Genomic DNA, 18572 nt, shown 5'->3' with positions numbered 1-18572 from the left:
CAAATTTGCTTTATTGGCATTAATGGAATCAACAATTGTTGCAAAAAGCAAAACATTCCGAAATACAATTAAATTATAATACAATTACATTTAATTATTTACATTAATTATGATTTAATTATTCTCTCTAGATCTGTCTCTTAAATAAATTAAAATCTATATGTCAGGAAAAAATGAAGACAGACAGATAGATGACAGAGAAATCCTAAAATTTAAAATGTTTTTAAATGCGGTGCAGCCTTCCCTCCTCAGAGCAACTTCTGGGAAGTGGGCTGGCTTCCAGAATGCCGGCCGTATCTCGCGCGCCCCACCGTGCACCCCCCGCCATTAATTCACACTGAAAAACATCCCTTTGACCTAAAAATGGAAAAACAGACCTTGATGCCATAAACTAGGATTTGACTACTCAGGTGAAAATTTAATCCACGTTTATCGGTTTAATTATTTAAAGTAAAACATTTTGATCCGGCAGCTCCGCGGCCACCTCTGTTTACAGTAACTACCCAGCATTCCGTTCGGCCTTTCTTTTCCTCCATCTTTCTAGACCCAGTGCAGGTAAGTCCCAACATGTCCGACAAAAACTCCAGAGTTTGTCTTTAGTTTCGGTCCATCTGCGGCGGATAAACTGCCGCCTGCTCCGCTCACAGAGTCCGCCGCCCGCCGGTGTGTTTGAGTCCGCGGCGGAGGCTCTGATGGCGGAGATAGAGCGCGGATGGAGGAGCTAACGGCGGCTAGCAGCGGCTAGCAGCGGAGCTCATCATGAGCGGAGCTCATCATGAGCGGAACCTCCGGTTTTGGTTCAGATCTCAGATTCGGCCCGTTGGGGGCTTGGTTGGGCCGGATCCAGGACCTTAACAGTCCTGTCAGTGTGGTTTTGTCGCCGCGGACTGTTCGGTACCGGTGTGTCCGGTACCGGTGTGTCCGGTGTAGTGAGCGTGCCGCCGGGTTCTGATGAGCTTCATCTCCGCAGACCTTATTCTGTTCGCACACAAGAACCGAACCCTGAGCCGGGTCACAGGTTCTGGTGATCAGCAGAACTTCTGACTGCTAAACTTAAGAGATGTTCAGGATGTAAATAATGTGCGGAAGTGACGTCACACCGTAACAACGTGTCTCTGTGCAGGTGAACTCACCTGAAGACTACGACGATGCCTGGAAGGTAAGCTGCCTTCACTTTCTGCTGTCCGTGTTCATCAGAACCGGGTCTGACCCAGTTTGTGTTGCAGACTCTGGAGTAAGGCCATCTTCACCGGCTATAAGCGCGGTCTGAGGAACCAGCGCGAGCACACGGCGCTGCTGAAGCTGGAGGGCTGCTACAGCCGGGACGAGGTGGACTTCTACCTGGGCAAGCGCTGCGCCTACGTCTACAAGGCCAAGAAGTAAGACCGGGCCGCACCGGGCCACATCCCCACCGAGGAAGTTCTGCTTCTGACCCCGAGTCTGTCCGTCTGTCCGCAGGAACACGGTGACGCCCGGCGGGAAGCCCAACAAGACCCGGGTGATCTGGGGCAAGGTGACCCGAGCCCACGGGAACAGCGGGATGGTCCGGGCCAAGTTCGGCAGCAACCTGCCGGCCAAAGCCATCGGACACCGAGTCAGAGTGGTGAGTCGGGCCGCCGTGACATCGGGTTCTGGTTCCTCTGCAGTCGGAACCGTTTAATCTGTACCGTCTGAGACTCTGGAACAACTCAAAGGGTCGGATTTAACCCGGGTCCGTACTTGGTTCTGATTAAGAACCACACAGAACGGCACGTGTTCTGAAAAGTCCTGAAAACGGGTCGGATCTGATTAAAGACTTTTCACTGATTCTTCTGTGGATAAAATGACAAAAAACATGAAAAAGATCAGAAGTTGGAACAATAAGGTCCGATTGATTCATGACGAAGCTCAGTGAGTTCTGATGGACAAAACCTTTGTTCTCAGCAGAACCAGGGTTCTGTTTAAAGTCCCCAGAATCTCTGGCCACAAAAGTTATGATACAGGAGCTGGTTCTGGTACCAGTTTCTCAGCTGTTAGACTCCGCCCCCACTGACTGATGTCAGGTGACCCTTAACCTTCAGTTTAACACTTGGCTCCTCCCTCTCAGTTTTAACCCATATTCCGCTGATACACCTGCTCAGGTGTTCTGACCCAGGTTCAGAAATCTGTTGAGGATCCAGAACCCTGTTTGTTTTCAAGTTTAAACAGTCTCTTATTCCGACGGTCCCTCCCTGTCTGTCTTATTTTGACGGTCCCTTCCTGTCTGTCTTATTCTGACGGTCCCTCCCTGTCTGTCTTATTTTGACGGTCCCTCCCTGTCTGTCTTATTCTGACGGTCCCTCCCTGTCTGTCTTATTCTGACGGTCCCTTCCTGTCTGTCTTATTCTGACGGTCCCTGTCTGTCTGTCTTATTTTGACGGTCCCTTCCTGTCTGTCTTATTCTGACGGTCCCTCCCTGTCTGTCTTATTCTGACGGTCCCTTCCTGTCTTATTCTGACGGTCCCTTCCTGTCTGTCTTATTCTGACGGTCCCTGTCTGTCTGTCTTATTTTGACGGTCCCTCCCTGTCTGTCTTATTCTGACGGTCCCTTCCTGTCTTATTCTGACGGTCCCTCCCTGTCTGTCTTATTCTGACGGTCCCTGTCTGTCTGTCTTATTTTGACGGTCCCTTCCTGTCTGTCTTATTCTGACGGTCCCTCCCTGTCTGTCTTATTCTGACGGTCCCTCCCTGTCTGTCTTATTCTGACGGTCCCTCCCTGTCTGTCTTATTCCGACGGTCCCTTCCTGTCTGTCTTATTCTGACGGTCCCTCCCTGTCTGTCTTATTCTGACGGTCCCTTCCTGTCTGTCTTATTCTGACGGTCCCTGTCTGTCTGTCTTATTTTGACGGTCCCTTCCTGTCTGTCTTATTCTGACGGTCCCTCCCTGTCTGTCTTATTCTGACGGTCCCTTCCTGTCTTATTCTGACGGTCCCTTCCTGTCTGTCTTATTCTGACGGTCCCTGTCTGTCTGTCTTATTTTGACGGTCCCTCCCTGTCTGTCTTATTCTGACGGTCCCTTCCTGTCTTATTCTGACGGTCCCTCCCTGTCTGTCTTATTCTGACGGTCCCTGTCTGTCTGTCTTATTTTGACGGTCCCTTCCTGTCTGTCTTATTCTGACGGTCCCTCCCTGTCTGTCTTATTCTGACGGTCCCTCCCTGTCTGTCTTATTCTGACGGTCCCTCCCTGTCTGTCTTATTCCGACGGTCCCTTCCTGTCTGTCTTATTCTGACGGTCCCTCCCTGTCTGTCTCATTCCGACGGTCCCTCCCTGTCTGTCTTATTCTGACGGTCCCTCCCTGTCTGTCTGTCTTATTCCGACGGTCCCTTCCTGTCTTATTTTGACGGTCCCTTCCTGTCTTATTCTGACGGTCCCTTCCTGTTTTATTCCGACGGTCCCTCCCTGTCTGTCTCATTCCGACGGTCCCTTCCTGTTTTATTCCGACGGTCCCTCCCTGTCTGTCTCATTCCGACGGTCCCTCCCTGTCTGTCTTATTCCGACGGTCCCTTCCTGTCTTATTTTGACGGTCCCTTCCTGTCTTATTTTGACGGTCCCTTCCTGTCTTATTTTGACGGTCCCTCCCTGTCTTATTCTGACGGTCCCTTCCTGTCTTATTTTGACGGTCCCTTCCTGTTTTATTCCGACGGTCCCTTCCTGTTTTATTCCGACGGTCCCTTCCTGTTTTATTCCGACGGTCCCTTCCTGTTTTATTCCGACGGTCCCTTCCTGTTTTATTCCGACGGTCCCTTCCTGTTTTATTCCGACGGTCCCTTCCTGTTTTATTCCGACGGTCCCTTCCTGTTTTATTTTGACGGTCCCTTCCTGTCTTATTTTGACGGTCCCTCCCTGTCTTATTCTGACGGTCCCTTCCTGTCTTATTTTGACGGTCCCTTCCTGTCTTATTTTGACGGTCCCTTCCTGTCTTATTTTGACGGTCCCTCCCTGTCTTATTCTGACGGTCCCTCCCTGTCTTATTCTGACGGTCCCTCCCTGTCTTATTCTGACGGTCCCTCCCTGTCTTATTCTGACGGTCCCTCCCTGTCTTATTCTGACGGTCCCTCCCTGTCTTATTCTGACGGTCCCTCCCTGTCTTATTCTGACGGTCCCTCCCTGTTTTATTCCGACGGTCCCTTCCTGTTTTATTTTGACGGTCCCTTCCTGTCTTATTCTGACGGTCCCTTCCTGTCTTATTCTGACGGTCCCTTCCTGTTTTATTCCGACGGTCCCTTCCTGTCTTATTTTGACGGTCCCTTCCTGTCTTATTTTGACGGTCCCTTCCTGTCTTATTTTGACGGTCCCTTCCTGTCTTATTTTGACGGTCCCTCCCTGTCTTATTCTGACGGTCCCTTCCTGTCTTATTCTGACGGTCCCTTCCTGTTTTATTCCGACGGTCCCTTCCTGTTTTATTTTGACGGTCCCTTCCTGTCTTATTCTGACGGTCCCTCCCTGTCTTATTCTGACGGTCCCTCCCTGTCTTATTCTGACGGTCCCTTCCTGTCTTATTCTGACGGTCCCTTCCTGTCTTATTCTGACGGTCCCTTCCTGTTTTATTCCGACGGTCCCTTCCTGTTTTATTTTGACGGTCCCTCCCTGTCTTATTCTGACGGTCCCTTCCTGTTTTATTCCGACGGTCCCTTCCTGTTTTATTCCGACGGTCCCTTCCTGTTTTATTCCGACGGTCCCTTCCTGTTTTATTCCGACGGTCCCTTCCTGTTTTATTCCGACGGTCCCTTCCTGTCTTATTCCGACGGTCCCTTCCTGTTTTATTCCGACGGTCCCTTCCTGTTTTATTTTGACGGTCCCTTCCTGTTTTATTCTGACGGTCCCTTCCTGTTTTATTCCGACGGTCCCTTCCTGTCTTATTCCGACGGTCCCTTCCTGTTTTATTCCGACGGTCCCTTCCTGTTTTATTTTGACGGTCCCTTCCTGTTTTATTCTGACGGTCCCTTCCTGTTTTATTCTGACGGTCCCTTCCTGTTTTATTCTGACGGTCCCTTCCTGTCTTATTCTGACGGTCCCTTCCTGTCTTATTCTGACGGTCCCTTCCTGTTTTATTCTGACGGTCCCTTCCTGTTTTATTCTGACGGTCCCTTCCTGTCTTATTCTGACGGTCCCTTCCTGTCTTATTCTGACGGTCCCTTCCTGTCTTATTCTGACGGTCCCTTCCTGTCTTATTCTGACGGTCCCTTCCTGTCTTATTCTGACGGTCCCTTCCTGTCTTTCAGATGCTGTATCCCTCTCGGGTGTGAAGCGGATCAATCGTCTCTTTTGATGTTTGTACAGAAATAAAAACGGATCAATAAAGTGATCGGATCCAAACTGCTGCTGTGTGGTCAGTGTCTGTTTCCTTCTGAATTCTGATTGGCTGAGAGCCGGAAAGCGTTGGATGCTGCAGCTCAGAAGAAGAAATGAGCAGTTAGTTGGAGGAAAGAAGAAGAAGAAGGTGAGCTGCCTCCACAGAAGAAGAAACCGGCTCAGGTGTCAGATGAAGCTCAGAGGGTGCCGGGTCTTTGTGCAGAACCTCCAGAACCAGGTCGCTCTGTCAGACTCCTCCGGTTGGGTTGGATCGGGGCGTTCGGCCTCAGACTTAATTCCTCTCATGTGAGCAGAAGCTTCTCTTTCACAGGAGGTTTGGCGGCCGAAGGTACTTTGGTTCTGTGGAAACGTGAGATCCAAAACCAAACTGAGACTGAAAAGTTTGGTTCTTTGAACAACAGAAGTTACTTTTCCATCTCAACACCTCATCAGAACTTTAGAGAACCGAACCTCAGAGGCTGAACCGTAGAAACCTGCCAGCAGGGGGCAGCAGAGCACAGGAAGTCCTCCTGGAGATCAGCTGATCCACAACATCTCAGGTGCCTCTGGGTTCTGGACTCTGCAGGTTTACTGCTGGTTCTGAAGTTCTTCCAGAGCAGGTTTTACCTTCATTTTGTTCTGATTGGGCTCAGAACATCAGGTCTCTGGACGGGTTCTGGTTCTGAGTTCTGTGTTCCCCGGGGTCAGAGGTCACAGATCCATGTGGTCTGATAGAATATGACAACATGACGCTGTGCCGGGGTCAGAGGTCAGCAGGTGAGGGTGTCGGGTCACACGGGCTGGATCCTGACAGCGGGTTTAAAGGTTCTCTTGTTCTGGACAGAAAGTTCTGGAAATTCTGCAGATTTCTGCTCCGTCAGGTGGTAAAAGTATGAAAAAAAAATCTTTTTCAGGTCAGAATCTGATAAAAATGTAGAAAAGCTGATCCATATCTGATCATGTGATCAATAACAGAACAAAGCAGCAGCTGAGCTCATAACTCCTGTTTAGATCCTGAAGCCCCGCCTCTCAGCCACAGGAACCAGAACCGGACACTGGTTCTGACCCAAACCCTCCTGTGACAGCCAATCAGGGGGTAGGATTACAGCTCTTTACTGTGTTTATTCATATTAATATATAAACCTGCTGGGATCCATCACTAATCAATCAATCTGGGTCCATTCAATTCAGTTTTATTTATAAAACGTCAAATTACAACAAAGCCTGAGGCGACTGGAAAGGAACGACTCCCTTTAACAGGAAGAAACCTCTGGCAGAACCAGAACCAGGAAGGGTGGCCATCCGCCTCGACCAGCTGGGGTTTGAGAAGACAGAAAAGAGGGAAAAGAGGGGGGAAAAACACCATAACACCATTCAAAGGATACCTGCTGGAACAGGGAAACACAAGTTAATAACCACAATAATGTCACAAGGACATAAAATCATTTGAGAAATTAAAAAGGGAGAAAAAGAGAGCAAAGTGAGGAGAGGTGTGACAGATGAGCTCCCCCAGCAGTCTGGGCCTATAGCAGCAGAACTATGGGATGTTTCAGGCTCACCTGAGCCATCCCTAACTATAAGCTTTATCAGAAAGGAAAGTTTCAGCCTGATCTTAAAGGTAGAGAGGGGGTCTGCTTCCTGAAGCCAAACTGGCAGCTGGTTCCACAGAGAGGGGCCTGATAACTGAAGGCTCTGCCTCCCATTCTGCTTTTAGGGGCCTGATAACTGAAGGCTCTGCCTCCCATTCTGCTTTTAGGGGCCTGATAACTGAAGGCTCTGCCTCCCATTCTGCTTTTAGGGGCCTGATAACTGAAGGCTCTGCCTCCCATTCTGCTTTTAGGGGCCTGATAACTGAAGGCTCTGCCTCCCATTCTGCTTTTAGGGGCCTGATAACTGAAGGCTCTGCCTCCCATTCTGCTCTTAGGGGCCTGATAACTGAAGGCTCTGCCTCCCGTTCTGCTTTTAGGGGCCTGATAACTGAAGGCTCTGCCTCCCATTCTGCTTTTAGGGGCCTGATAACTGAAGGCTCTGCCTCCCATTCTGCTTTTAGGGGCCTGATAACTGAAGGCTCTGCCTCCCATTCTGCTTTTAGGGGCCTGATAACTGAAGGCTCTGCCTCCCATTCTGCTTTTAGGGGCCTGATAACTGAAGGCTCTGCCTCCCATTCTGCTTTTAGAAACTCTGGGAACCACAAGGAAACCTGCAGCCTGAGAGCAAAGTGCTCTGTTGGGGAAATATCCAACTGTGAGATCTTTAAGATGTGATGGAGCTCGGTCATTAAGAGCTTTATATGTGAGGAGAAGAACCTTCTGAGTGGATGAAAACATACTAAACGGATTAATTTGTGGTCAAACCATCTCATCAATGAACGGATCAATAGATGGGTGAGTGGATGCCCCCCCTGACCGGCACCGGCTCCTCCCGCCTCCACAGCGCCCCCCACTGGCCTGCAGAAACTTTCTCCCGCTGTAGTTACTTCCTGTTTTGTCCGGACTGGAGTCTGTCTGTCCTCTCGGTCCTCCGGCGGTGTGTCCAGTCTCTTTGTCCGCCGCAGCCGGACCGTCTTCCGTGTCCCTCTCGGTGTCCTCGGACTCAGCTGTTATCGAACCACCGGGAGGAGCCGGACTCCGTGGCCCGGGCGCAGTGCAGGGCGACGGGCTGAGCCCCGCAGGAGGAGTCGGTGTTCGTCTGGTTGCTGCTCCGCGTCCTGATGGATTTTACTTAAATGTTCGTCCTCTAAAGCTACACAAATGCTCTATGTGGGGTTGAGGCTAATTAGGCTGCTCGCTGATTAGCCGGCTGTGCTAACCAGGTCAGTTAAACTAGTTAAGTTAGTTACCGGTTTGACCTCTAACTCCGACATTAAAGTGCCTCTGAGAGCTATTTCTGTCCTCCAGCTCAAGGTGCCGCTTCACCGCGCTGCTAATCCGTTTCACACCGGCTCCAAACGTGGTTCCACCCGGTTCTGAGAAGTTCGTGGGTGTCGGTTCGGAGAGCTGAATGTTCTGAGCGTTTGGCCGCAGTCGGACCCGGTTTCTCCTCACTCGGTTCCGACCCGCTTCACGGTTTAAAAGTTCATTTAAAAGCTTGTTGAATCGGGTTGTTGACAGTCGAATTTGTGCCGTTTCTGGTCCAAACCAGTTGGACCGGATACTTTCAGTTATATTAGAATCGATTATTTGGACTGGGTTAAACTCATTAAAACTGGGCTCGGTTCTGTGTGGTCTGTAGCGGGTTTAAAGGACTCGGATCTGGATCTGGGTTAAACTCATTGAAACTGGGCTCGGTTCTGTGTGGTCTGTAGCGGGTTTAAAGGATCTGGATCTGGGTTAAATGCTGTCGCAGCCGGTCTTTTCTGATTGAATGAAGATGGTTCTGATCAGATGACAGTTTGAAATCCAGTTCTTGCTTGTGCCGGTGCTGTAAACCCAGGTCGAAGCGGGCTTTAGTCCCAGGTCCAGCTCACCATGGCAGAGCTCCAGACTCCCACCTCGCTTTGCTGCTGCCGTAAATCGGTGCCGGTTTCGGGGCCCCGGTGTGTGGGGGACTCTAACCGGCCTGCAGCAGGTCCGGGGCCCGGTTCCCCTCGCTGCCCTTTGGTGGACGTGGCCTCAGCCTCAAACTTCAGGTACTTCCAGCAGCGCCACTTCCACCTGGACCTTCGGCTGAACTTTGCACTGAAAGAGATGAGTGGCTGGCTGGTTCTGGACCTGGTCCCGGTGCAGCCAGGTATCTGCACCCTGGTTCTGGACTCCCACCCTTCCTTGCTAATCCACTCCATCGACTGTAAGGTCCCGGGGCCCGGCCAGGAGGAGCCCGTCTCCCTCACATACCGGGTCGACCCGTTCACAGACTACGGCGCCTCGCTCTGCATCAGCCTACCGACCACGGCGGTGAAGCCCGGCCGCCTGATCCAGATCACGGTCCGCTACACCACCACAGACGGCCCGGCGGTAAGGACTCCCCTGTGCTGTGTGTATGACAGTCTGACCCGTAGACCAGAACCTGACTGGTTCCACACGGGTCTGGACTTTTCTAACCATCCTGAACAGCAGGTACTGATCTGTAGATGATGCTCATCCTCAGGTTCTTTCAGGTGGTTCAGCATCGTCATGAATAACCAAACGGTTCAATAAGTACACAAAACACTGGTTTGGGTTTGTCTTTGGGCTTGGTTCTGGACTGATTTTAGACTTGTTTCAGACTGATTTTAGACTTGTTTCAGACTGATTTTAGACTTGTTTCAGACTGATTTTAGACTTGTTTCAGACTGATTTTAGACTTGTTTCAGACTTGATTATAGACTTGTTTCAGACTGATTTTAGACTGGTTTCAGACTGATTTTAGACTTGTTTCAGACTGATTTTAGACTTGTTTCAGACTTGATTTTAGACTTGTTTCAGACTGATTTTAGACTTGTTTCAGACTGATTTTAGACTTGTTTCAGACTGATTTTAGACTTGTTTCAGACTGATTTCAGACTTGTTTCAGACTGATTTTAGACTTGTTTCAGACTCTATTTTAGACTTGTTTCAGACTTGATTTTAGACTTGTTTCAGACTTGATTTTAGACTTGTTTCAGACTGATTTTAGACTTGTTTCAGACTGATTTTAGACTTGTTTCAGACTTGATTTTAGACTTGTTTCAGACTTGATTTTAGACTTGTTTCAGACTCTATTTTAGACTTGTTTCAGACTTGATTTTAGACTTGTTTCAGACTTGATTTTAGACTTGTTTCAGACTCTATTTTAGACTTGTTTCAGACTGATTTTAGACTTGTTTCAGACTTGATTTTAGACTTGTTTCAGACTTGATTTTAGACTTGTTTCAGACTCTATGTTAGACTTGTTTCAGACTGATTTTAGACTTGTTTCAGACTGATTTTAGACTTGTTTCAGACTGATTTTAGACTTGTTTCAGACTTGATTTTAGACTTGTTTCAGACTGATTTTAGACTTGTTTCAGACTGATTTTAGACTTGTTTCAGACTTGATTTTAGACTTGTTTCAGACTTGATTTTAGACTTGTTTCAGACTGATTTTAGACTTGTTTCAGACTGATTTTAGACTTGTTTCAGACTGATTTTAGACTTGTTTCAGACTGATTTCAGACTTGTTTCAGACTGATTTTAGACTTGTTTCAGACTGATTTCAGACTTGTTTTAGACTTGATTTTAGACTTGTTTCAGACTTGATTTTAGACTTGTTTCAGACTGATTTTAGACTTGTTTCAGACTGATTTTAGACTTGTTTCAGACTGATTTTAGACTTGTTTCAGACTGATTTTAGACTTGTTTCAGACTTGATTTTAGACTTGTTTCAGACTTGATTTTAGACTTGTTTCAGACTTGATTTTAGACTTGTTTCAGACTTGATTTTAGACTTGTTTCAGACTTGATTATAGACTTGTTTCAGACTGATTTTAGACTTGTTTCAGACTTGATTTTAGACTTGTTTCAGACTTGATTTTAGACTTGTTTCAGACTGATTTTAGACTTGTTTCAGACTTGATTTTAGACTTGTTTCAGACTTGATTTTAGACTTGTTTCAGACTGATTTTAGACTTGTTTCAGACTGATTTTAGACTTGTTTCAGACTGATTTCAGACTTGTTTTAGACTTGATTTTAGACTTGTTTCAGACTGATTTTAGACTTGTTTCAGACTTGATTTTAGACTTGTTTAAGACTGATTTTAGACTTGTTTCAGACTCTATGTTAGACTTGTTTCAGACTGATTTTAGACTTGTTTCAGACTGATTTCAGACTTGTTTTAGACTTGATTTTAGACTTGTTTCAGACTTGATTTTAGACTTGTTTAAGACTGATTTTAGACTTGTTTCAGACTCTATGTTAGACTTGTTTCAGACTGATTTTAGACTTGTTTCAGACTGATTTCAGACTTGTTTTAGACTTGATTTTAGACTTGTTTCAGACTTGATTTTAGACTTGTTTCAGACTGATTTTAGACTTGTTTCAGACTCTATTTTAGACTTGTTTCAGACTGATTTTAGACTTGTTTCAGACTGATTTTAGACTTGTTTCAGACTGATTTTAGACTTGTTTCAGACTGATTTTAGACTTGTTTCAGACTGATTTTAGACTTGTTTCAGACTTGATTTTAGACTTGTTTCAGACTTGATTTTAGACTTGTTTCAGACTTGATTTTAGACTTGTTTCAGACTTGATTTTAGACTTGTTTCAGACTTGATTTTAGACTTGTTTCAGACTGATTATAGACTTGTTTCAGACTGATTTTAGACTTGTTTCAGACTTGATTTTAGACTTGTTTCAGACTTGATTTTAGACTTGTTTCAGACTGATTTTAGACTTGTTTCAGACTGATTTTAGACTTGTTTCAGACTTGTTTTGGACTGGCTTTAGAGTGGTTTTGGACTGCATAAAGACTTGGTTTTGGGATAGTTTGAGAACTGGTTTTTGGCTGGATTTGGATTGAAGTTAGACTGGTTTAAGACTTTGTTTTGGACTGGTTTAAGACTTTGTTTTGGACTGAATAAAGACTTGGTTTTGGGATAGTTTGAGAACTGGTTTTGAACTTGGTTTTTGACTGGATTTGGATTGAAGTTAGACTGGTTTAAGACTTTGTTTTGGACTGGTTTTAAACTTAGTTTGATCTGAAGTTAGACTTGATCTTTGTGTTTGTGTCCTCAGATCTGGTGGCTGGACTCGGAGCTGACCTGCGGTCAGACTCGTCCGCTGGTCTTCACTCAGGGACACTCGGTGTGCAACCGCTCCTTCTTCCCCTGCTTCGACACGCCTGCTGTGAAGAGCACTTACACAGCGACCGTCCGGGTGAGTCCTGACCTCTGACCCCACGGGGCTGGGCCCAGCACCAGCTGAGCCTCGTTTTTCCGTCTGTGTTCAGAAACATTTCTGTGAGGTTTGTGTCTGGAGGTGAAACGCTGATTCGATCATCTCGGTTCATTTCTGCCGACATGAGATCAGCTTCTCCTGGAGGGGCAGTTTTGAGTTAATTCACCTGAACAGGCTAAAACATCAGCATCAGAGTGAAATTACACGAGTTCGAGAACATTTCTAATGTTCAAAATAACTTATTTCTAACTGGACTAACTATTATCTGAGACTTTGAGTATAACGAACTAAAAACAACTGTAAAAAGTCAGAGAAATTCTCTCATTTAGATGGATATTTTAAAAGGGAAAAGTGATGGCTACATGTTTTATTTGTTAAGTTTATCTGAACAAAACTAGTAAAATATTTGTAAAAATGTCAGTTAAATAGCAGAAGACCTCAGATAAATATGTTAGTCGTGTCATTTTGATCAGTGAAGAGAATAATCTTCAAATATCAGAGTAAAATTTGAGAAAATCATCCCAAAATGTCTTTTAAAAGTTTAAACATCCCACAGATAAATAAATCCCAAAAATCTACTTAAAACGGTGAAAGATGAACCTTCCAGATGTTCCCTGCTGTTCCTCTTCCTCTTCAGGTCCCAGATGGCGTGACGGTTCTGATGAGCGCCTGTCGGAGTTCTTACTCCAAACAGGATCGGATCTTCCAGTTTTCTATGGACTTTCCCGTCCCGTCCTACCTGGTGGCGCTGGTTGCTGGAGAGCTGCAGCACGTCGACGTCGGCCCGAGGTCGGTCGGTCTCACCTGGACACACCTGAGCAGCCCCTCGTTAAGGCTCAGCCCCCCCTTTTGTCAGGTGTTCCTTTTCTTTTCAGGATTGTGGCTCTGGAGCCGCTCGGCTGGCTGGTTCAGGTGCATGGCGAGATGATGCCGCCGAGCCGTGAAAGAAAAGGAACGCCTGACTTTAGAGACCTGCAGGTGCAGCCGGGCCAAACATGGTGGCAGCACCTGAAATGGTTTCACCTGTTGACAAAAATGGTTTAAATGTCAGAAAACACTAAATTTAAAATGTCTGCTGTCTTCGTCCAATCCCTGAGCAGAAGTCGCGTGTGGGCGGAGCCATGTCTGCTGTCCTGTGCTGTCAAGAAGCTGGGGGGCAGCGTAGAGCGCTGGCTGGGCGTGGCTGAGGACTTGTTTGGACCCTACCTGTGGGGCAGGTGAGCCTTCAGTAAGCTTTATTTAAGACGTCCAGGATGAGCCGCAGCACTGAGCCGCCCCTTCCCCGCCCTCAGGTGTGACATCATCTTCCTCCCGCCCTCCTTCCCCATTGTCGCCATGGAGAACCCGTGTCTCACCTTCATCATCGCCTCCATCCTGGAGAGCAGTGAGTTCCTGCTGATCGACGTCATCCATGAGATCGCGCACGGCTGGTTCGGCAACGCCGTCACCAACGCCACCTGGGAGGAGATGTGGCTGAGCGAAGGCCTCGCCACCTACGCCCAGCGGAGGATCACCACCGAGGCGTATGGTGAGCTGCACGCCTGATGGCGGCGCTGTCCACTCACCTGTGGCCGCTGCGGTAACTTTGCCCTCCCCGTGTCTGCAGGCGAGGCGTTCACCTGCCTGGAAACCGTTGTTCGACTGGACGCTCTGCACAGACAGCTGCGTCTCCTCGGAGACAACAACCCTGTGAGCAAACTGCAGGTCAAGTTTGAAGCAGGTAACTAAATACCTGTAACACGTGCACACAGGTATGGCTTCCACTCGCACAGGTGTGTCTAATCCCTGCTGCACCCCCCAAGGTGTGAACCCCAGCACTTTGATGAACCTGTTCACCTACGAGAAAGGCTTCTGCTTCGTGTCGTACCTGTCAGACCTCAGCGGAGACGTGAGGCGCTTCGACTGCTTCCTCAGGGTCAGACACCTGAACACACACACCTGAACACTCACACCTGAACACTCACACCTGAACACTCTCACACCTGGACACTCTCACACCTGAACACTCTCACACCTGAACACTCACACCTGAACACTCACACCTGAACACTCACACCTGAACACTCACACCTGAACACTCTCACACCTGAACACACACACCTGGACACTCTCACACCTGGACACTCTCACACCTGAACACACACACCTGAACACACACACCTGAACACGCACACCTGAACACTCCCACACCTGAACACTCACACCTGAACACTCTCACACCTGAACACACACACCTGAACACTATCACACCTGAACACACACACCTGAACACACACACCTGAACACTATCACACCTGAACACTCACACCTGAACACTCTCACACCTGAACACACACACCTGGACACTCTCACACCTGGACACTCTCACACCTGAACACACACACCTGAACACACACACCTGAACACGCACACCTGAACACTCCCACACCTGAACACTCACACCTGAACACTCTCACACCTGAACACGCACACCTGAACACGCACACCTGAACACGCACACCTGAACACGCACACCTGAACACGCACACCTGAACACTCTCACACCTGGACACTCGCACATCTGGACACTCGCACACCTGGACACACACACCTGAACACTCTCACACCTGGACACTCGCACACCTGGACACTCGCACACCTGGACACTCGCACACCTGAACACTCGCACACTTGAACACTCTCACACTTGAACACACACACACCTGGACACTCTCACACCTGAACACCTGAACACTCTCACACCTGAACTCGCACACTTGAACACTCTCACACTTGAACACTCGCACACCTGGACACTCGCACACCTGAACACACACACACACCTGGACACTCTCACACCTGAACACCTGAACACTCTCACACCTGAACTCGCACACTTGAACACTCTCACACTTGAACACTCGCACACCTGGACACTCGCACACCTGAACACACACACACACCTGAACACTCTCACACCTGGACACTCGCACACCTGAACACTCTCACACCTGGACACTCGCACACCTGGACACTCGCACACCTGAACACTCGCACACTTGAACACTCTCACACTTGAACACTCTCACACTTGAACACTCTCACACTTGGACACTCGCACACCTGGACACTCGCACACTTGAACACTCGCACACTTGAACACTCTCACACTTGAACACTCTCACACTTGAACACTCTCACACTTGAACACTCTCACACTTGGACACTCTCACACTTGGACACTCGCACACCTGGACACTCGCACACCTGGACACTCGCACACCTGAACACTCGCACACTTGAACACTCTCACACTTGAACACTCTCACACTTGAACACTCTCACACTTGAACACTCTCACACTTGGACACTCTCACACTTGGACACTCGCACACCTGGACACTCGCACACCTGGACACTCGCACACCTGAACACTCTCACACTTGAACACTCGCACACCTGGACACTCGCACACCTGAACACCTGAACACTCTCACACCTGGACACTCGCACACCTGAACACTCGCACACTTGAACACTCTCACACTTGAACACCTGAACACTCTCACACCTGGACACTCGCACACCTGGACACTCTCACACCTGGACACTCTCACACCTGGACACTCTCACACCTGGACACTCGCACACCTGGACACTCGCACACCTGAACACTCGCACACTTGAACACTCTCACACTTGAACACTCTCACACTTGGACACTCGCACACCTGGACACTCGCACACCTGGACACTCGCACACCTGGACACTCGCACACCTGAACACTCGCACACCTGAACACTCTCACACTTGAACACTCTCACACTTGGACACTCGCACACCTGGACACTCGCACACCTGGACACTCGCACACCTGAACACTCGCACACCTGGACACTCACAAGTTAATGTTCCTCCTCTGCCTGTAGACACTGAGCCAGCTGTGTGTGTGTGTGCGTGTGTGTGCGTGTGCACGTGTGTGTGTGTGTGCACGTGTGTGTGTGTGTGCACGTGTGTGTGTGTGTGCACGTGTGTGTGCGCAGGACTACATCTCAGAGTTTAAGTTTAAGAGCGTTGTGGCTCAGGACCTCATCGACTACTTCCTGCGTTACTTCCCGGAACTGAAGGATGCCGCCGTCGCTCAGAGAGAAGGTGAGTGTGGCAGAATGCTGACATCCAGTCATACCTGGACATACCTCCCCCTGAACCTCCCCCTGAGTGACATCACCACCTGTGTGCCTCAGGTCTGGAGTTCGAGCGCTGGCTCAGTGGCTGCGGGCCGCCCCCGTTTGAGCCAGACTTGTCAGCAGGGGGCGCTCTGACTGGCCTGGTCCAGGACCTGTGCGACCTGTGGAGTAGTGCCAACCCCCCCGACCTGCAGACGCTCGCCACCTACGACCTGTCGACCTGGAGCACCTTCCAGGTGGTTCTGTTCCTGGACCGGATGCTGGATCTGTCACCGCTGCCTCACGGTACGCTTCAGGCTAATTCTACCACTAATACTACTAGTATACTACCAAAATACTACCAAAATACTACCACTAATACTACTAGTATACTACCAAAATACTACCACTATACTACCACTAATACTACTAGTATACTACCAAAATACTACCAAAATACTACCACTAATACTACCACTATACTACCAAAATACTACACACAAACAGAATGCTAACTACAAAATTCTACAGTACTACCCATATTACTGCCAATGACAGGAAAAGGTTTGGGTGTATTGATCCTGTGCTCCTGTGGCAGCCTGATGAGAGATTATTGATCGTCTGTCTGTCTCAGATGTGATGGCGAGTCTGTCTGGCTGCTACTCGTCCCTGTTTGACGGTCTAAATGCTGAAGTCCAGATCCGCTGGCTGCAGATTGTGGTGAGGAACACGTTCTACCCTGACCTGCCGCGAGTCCGAGCCTTTCTTCACAAACACGTAAGAACTCGTGTCCATGTGACCGAGAACACACCTTCATCCTGTTCACCCCATGATGAGCACATGACCTCACAGCTGAACGTCTCACCCGAACATCTCACCCGAACGTCTCACCCGAGCATCTCACCCGAGCATCTCACCCGAACGTCTCACCCGAACGTCTCACCCGAGCATCTCACCCGAACGTCTCACCCGAACGTCTCACCCGAGCGTCTCACCCGAGCATCTCACCCGAACATCTCACCCGAGCGTCACACCCGAACGTTTAACCCGAACATCTCACCCGAACGTCTCACCCGAACGTCTCACCCGAACGTCTCACCCGAGCGTCTCACCCGAGCGTCTCACCCGAGCGTCTCACCCGAACGTCTCACCCGAGCGTCTCACCCGAACGTCTCACCCGAACGTCTCACCCGAGCGTCTCTCCCGAGCGTCTCACCCGAACGTCTCACCCGAGCGTCACACCCGAACGTCTCACCCGAACGTCTCACCCGAGCGTCTCTCCCGAACGTCTCACCCGAGCGTCACACCCGAACGTCTCACCCGAGCGTCTCACCCGAACGTCTCACCCGAACGTCTCACCCGAACGTCTCACCCGAACGTCTCACCCGAGCGTCTCTCCCGAGCGTCTCACCCGAACGTCTCACCCGAACGTCTCACCCGAACGTCTCACCCGAGCGTCTCTCCCGAACGTCTCACCCGAGCGTCACACCCAAACGTCTCACCCGAGCGTCTCACCCGAACGTCTCACCCGAGCGTCTCACCCGAACGTCTCACCCGAACGTCTCACCCGAGCGTCTCACCCGAGCGTCTCACCCGAGCGTCTCACCCGAACGTCTCACCCGAGCGTCTCACCCGAACGTCTCACCCGAACGTCTCACCCGAGCGTCTCTCCCGAGCGTCTCACCCGAACGTCTCACCCGAGCGTCACACCCGAACGTCTCACCCGAACGTCTCACCCGAACGTCTCACCCGAGCGTCTCTCCCGAGCGTCTCACCCGAACGTCTCACCCGAGCGTCACACCCGAACGTCTCACCCGAACGTCTCACCCGAGCGTCTCTCCCGAACGTCTCACCCGAGCGTCACACCCAAACGTCTCACCCGAGCGTCTCACCCGAACGTCTCACCCGAGCGTCTCACCCGAACGTCTCACCCGAACGTCTCACCCGAGCGTCTCTCCCGAGCGTCACACCCTAACGTCTCACCCGAACATCTCACCCGAGCGTCTCACCCGAACGTCTCACCCGAGCGTCTCACCCGAACGTCTCACCCGAGCGTCTCACCCGAGCGTCTCACCCGAACGTCTCACCCGAACGTCTCACCCGAGCGTCTCACCCGAACGTCTCACCCGAACGTCTCACCCGAGCGTCTCACCCGAACGTCTCACCCGAGCGTCTCACCCGAACGTCACACCCGAGCGTCACACCCGAGCGTCACACCCGAACGTCACACCCGAACGTCTCACCCGAACGTCTCACCCGAGCGTCTCACCCGAGCGTCTCACCC

General features: G+C 49.6%; 2 protein-coding genes across 2 annotated transcripts in view; both read left to right on the top strand.

Annotated features, from left to right (window-relative positions):
- Positions 1 to 504: 504 nt before the first annotated feature.
- Positions 505 to 5340, top strand: rpl35a (ribosomal protein L35a). Its single transcript, XM_072391834.1, has 5 exons — positions 505 to 555; positions 1124 to 1159; positions 1227 to 1379; positions 1459 to 1603; positions 5242 to 5340. The coding sequence occupies exons 2-5, from the start codon at positions 1149 to 1151 to the stop codon at positions 5263 to 5265; spliced, it is 333 nt and encodes a 110-aa protein (XP_072247935.1). The 5' UTR covers positions 505 to 555; positions 1124 to 1148; the 3' UTR covers positions 5266 to 5340.
- A 2428-nt stretch (positions 5341 to 7768) lies between these two features.
- The window catches only part of rnpepl1 (arginyl aminopeptidase like 1), a 12550-nt gene continuing 1746 nt past the window's right edge, over positions 7769 to 18572 (top strand). The window contains exons 1-10 of the mRNA XM_072391808.1: positions 7769 to 9264; positions 11981 to 12121; positions 12780 to 12931; positions 13243 to 13359; positions 13435 to 13670; positions 13749 to 13862; positions 13945 to 14057; positions 16166 to 16274; positions 16367 to 16594; positions 16923 to 17065. Coding sequence (XP_072247909.1) covers positions 8779 to 9264; positions 11981 to 12121; positions 12780 to 12931; positions 13243 to 13359; positions 13435 to 13670; positions 13749 to 13862; positions 13945 to 14057; positions 16166 to 16274; positions 16367 to 16594; positions 16923 to 17065 — 1839 coding nt within the window. The 5' untranslated portion in view covers positions 7769 to 8778. The remainder of the gene's footprint in view (positions 9265 to 11980; positions 12122 to 12779; positions 12932 to 13242; positions 13360 to 13434; positions 13671 to 13748; positions 13863 to 13944; positions 14058 to 16165; positions 16275 to 16366; positions 16595 to 16922; positions 17066 to 18572) is intronic.

This window comes from Leuresthes tenuis, unplaced genomic scaffold, assembly GCF_036924035.1.
Source record: "Leuresthes tenuis unplaced genomic scaffold, fLeuTen1.0.hap1 SCAF_9, whole genome shotgun sequence".
Lineage (NCBI taxonomy): Eukaryota > Metazoa > Chordata > Actinopteri > Atheriniformes > Atherinopsidae > Leuresthes > Leuresthes tenuis.
Note: the sequence above shows the minus strand (reverse complement) of the source record. Positions and strands in the feature narration are given on the sequence as shown.

What these genes read in the sequence shown, in the direction of transcription:
- rpl35a (XM_072391834.1), top strand. An exon ending in TACGTCTACAAGGCCAAGAA is followed by an intron (nt 1,380 to 1,458) that starts GTAAGACCGGGC and finishes GTCTGTCCGCAG; the next exon opens with GAACACGGTGACGCCCGGCG. An exon ending in TCGGACACCGAGTCAGAGTG is followed by an intron (nt 1,604 to 5,241) that starts GTGAGTCGGGCC and finishes CCTGTCTTTCAG; the next exon opens with ATGCTGTATCCCTCTCGGGT.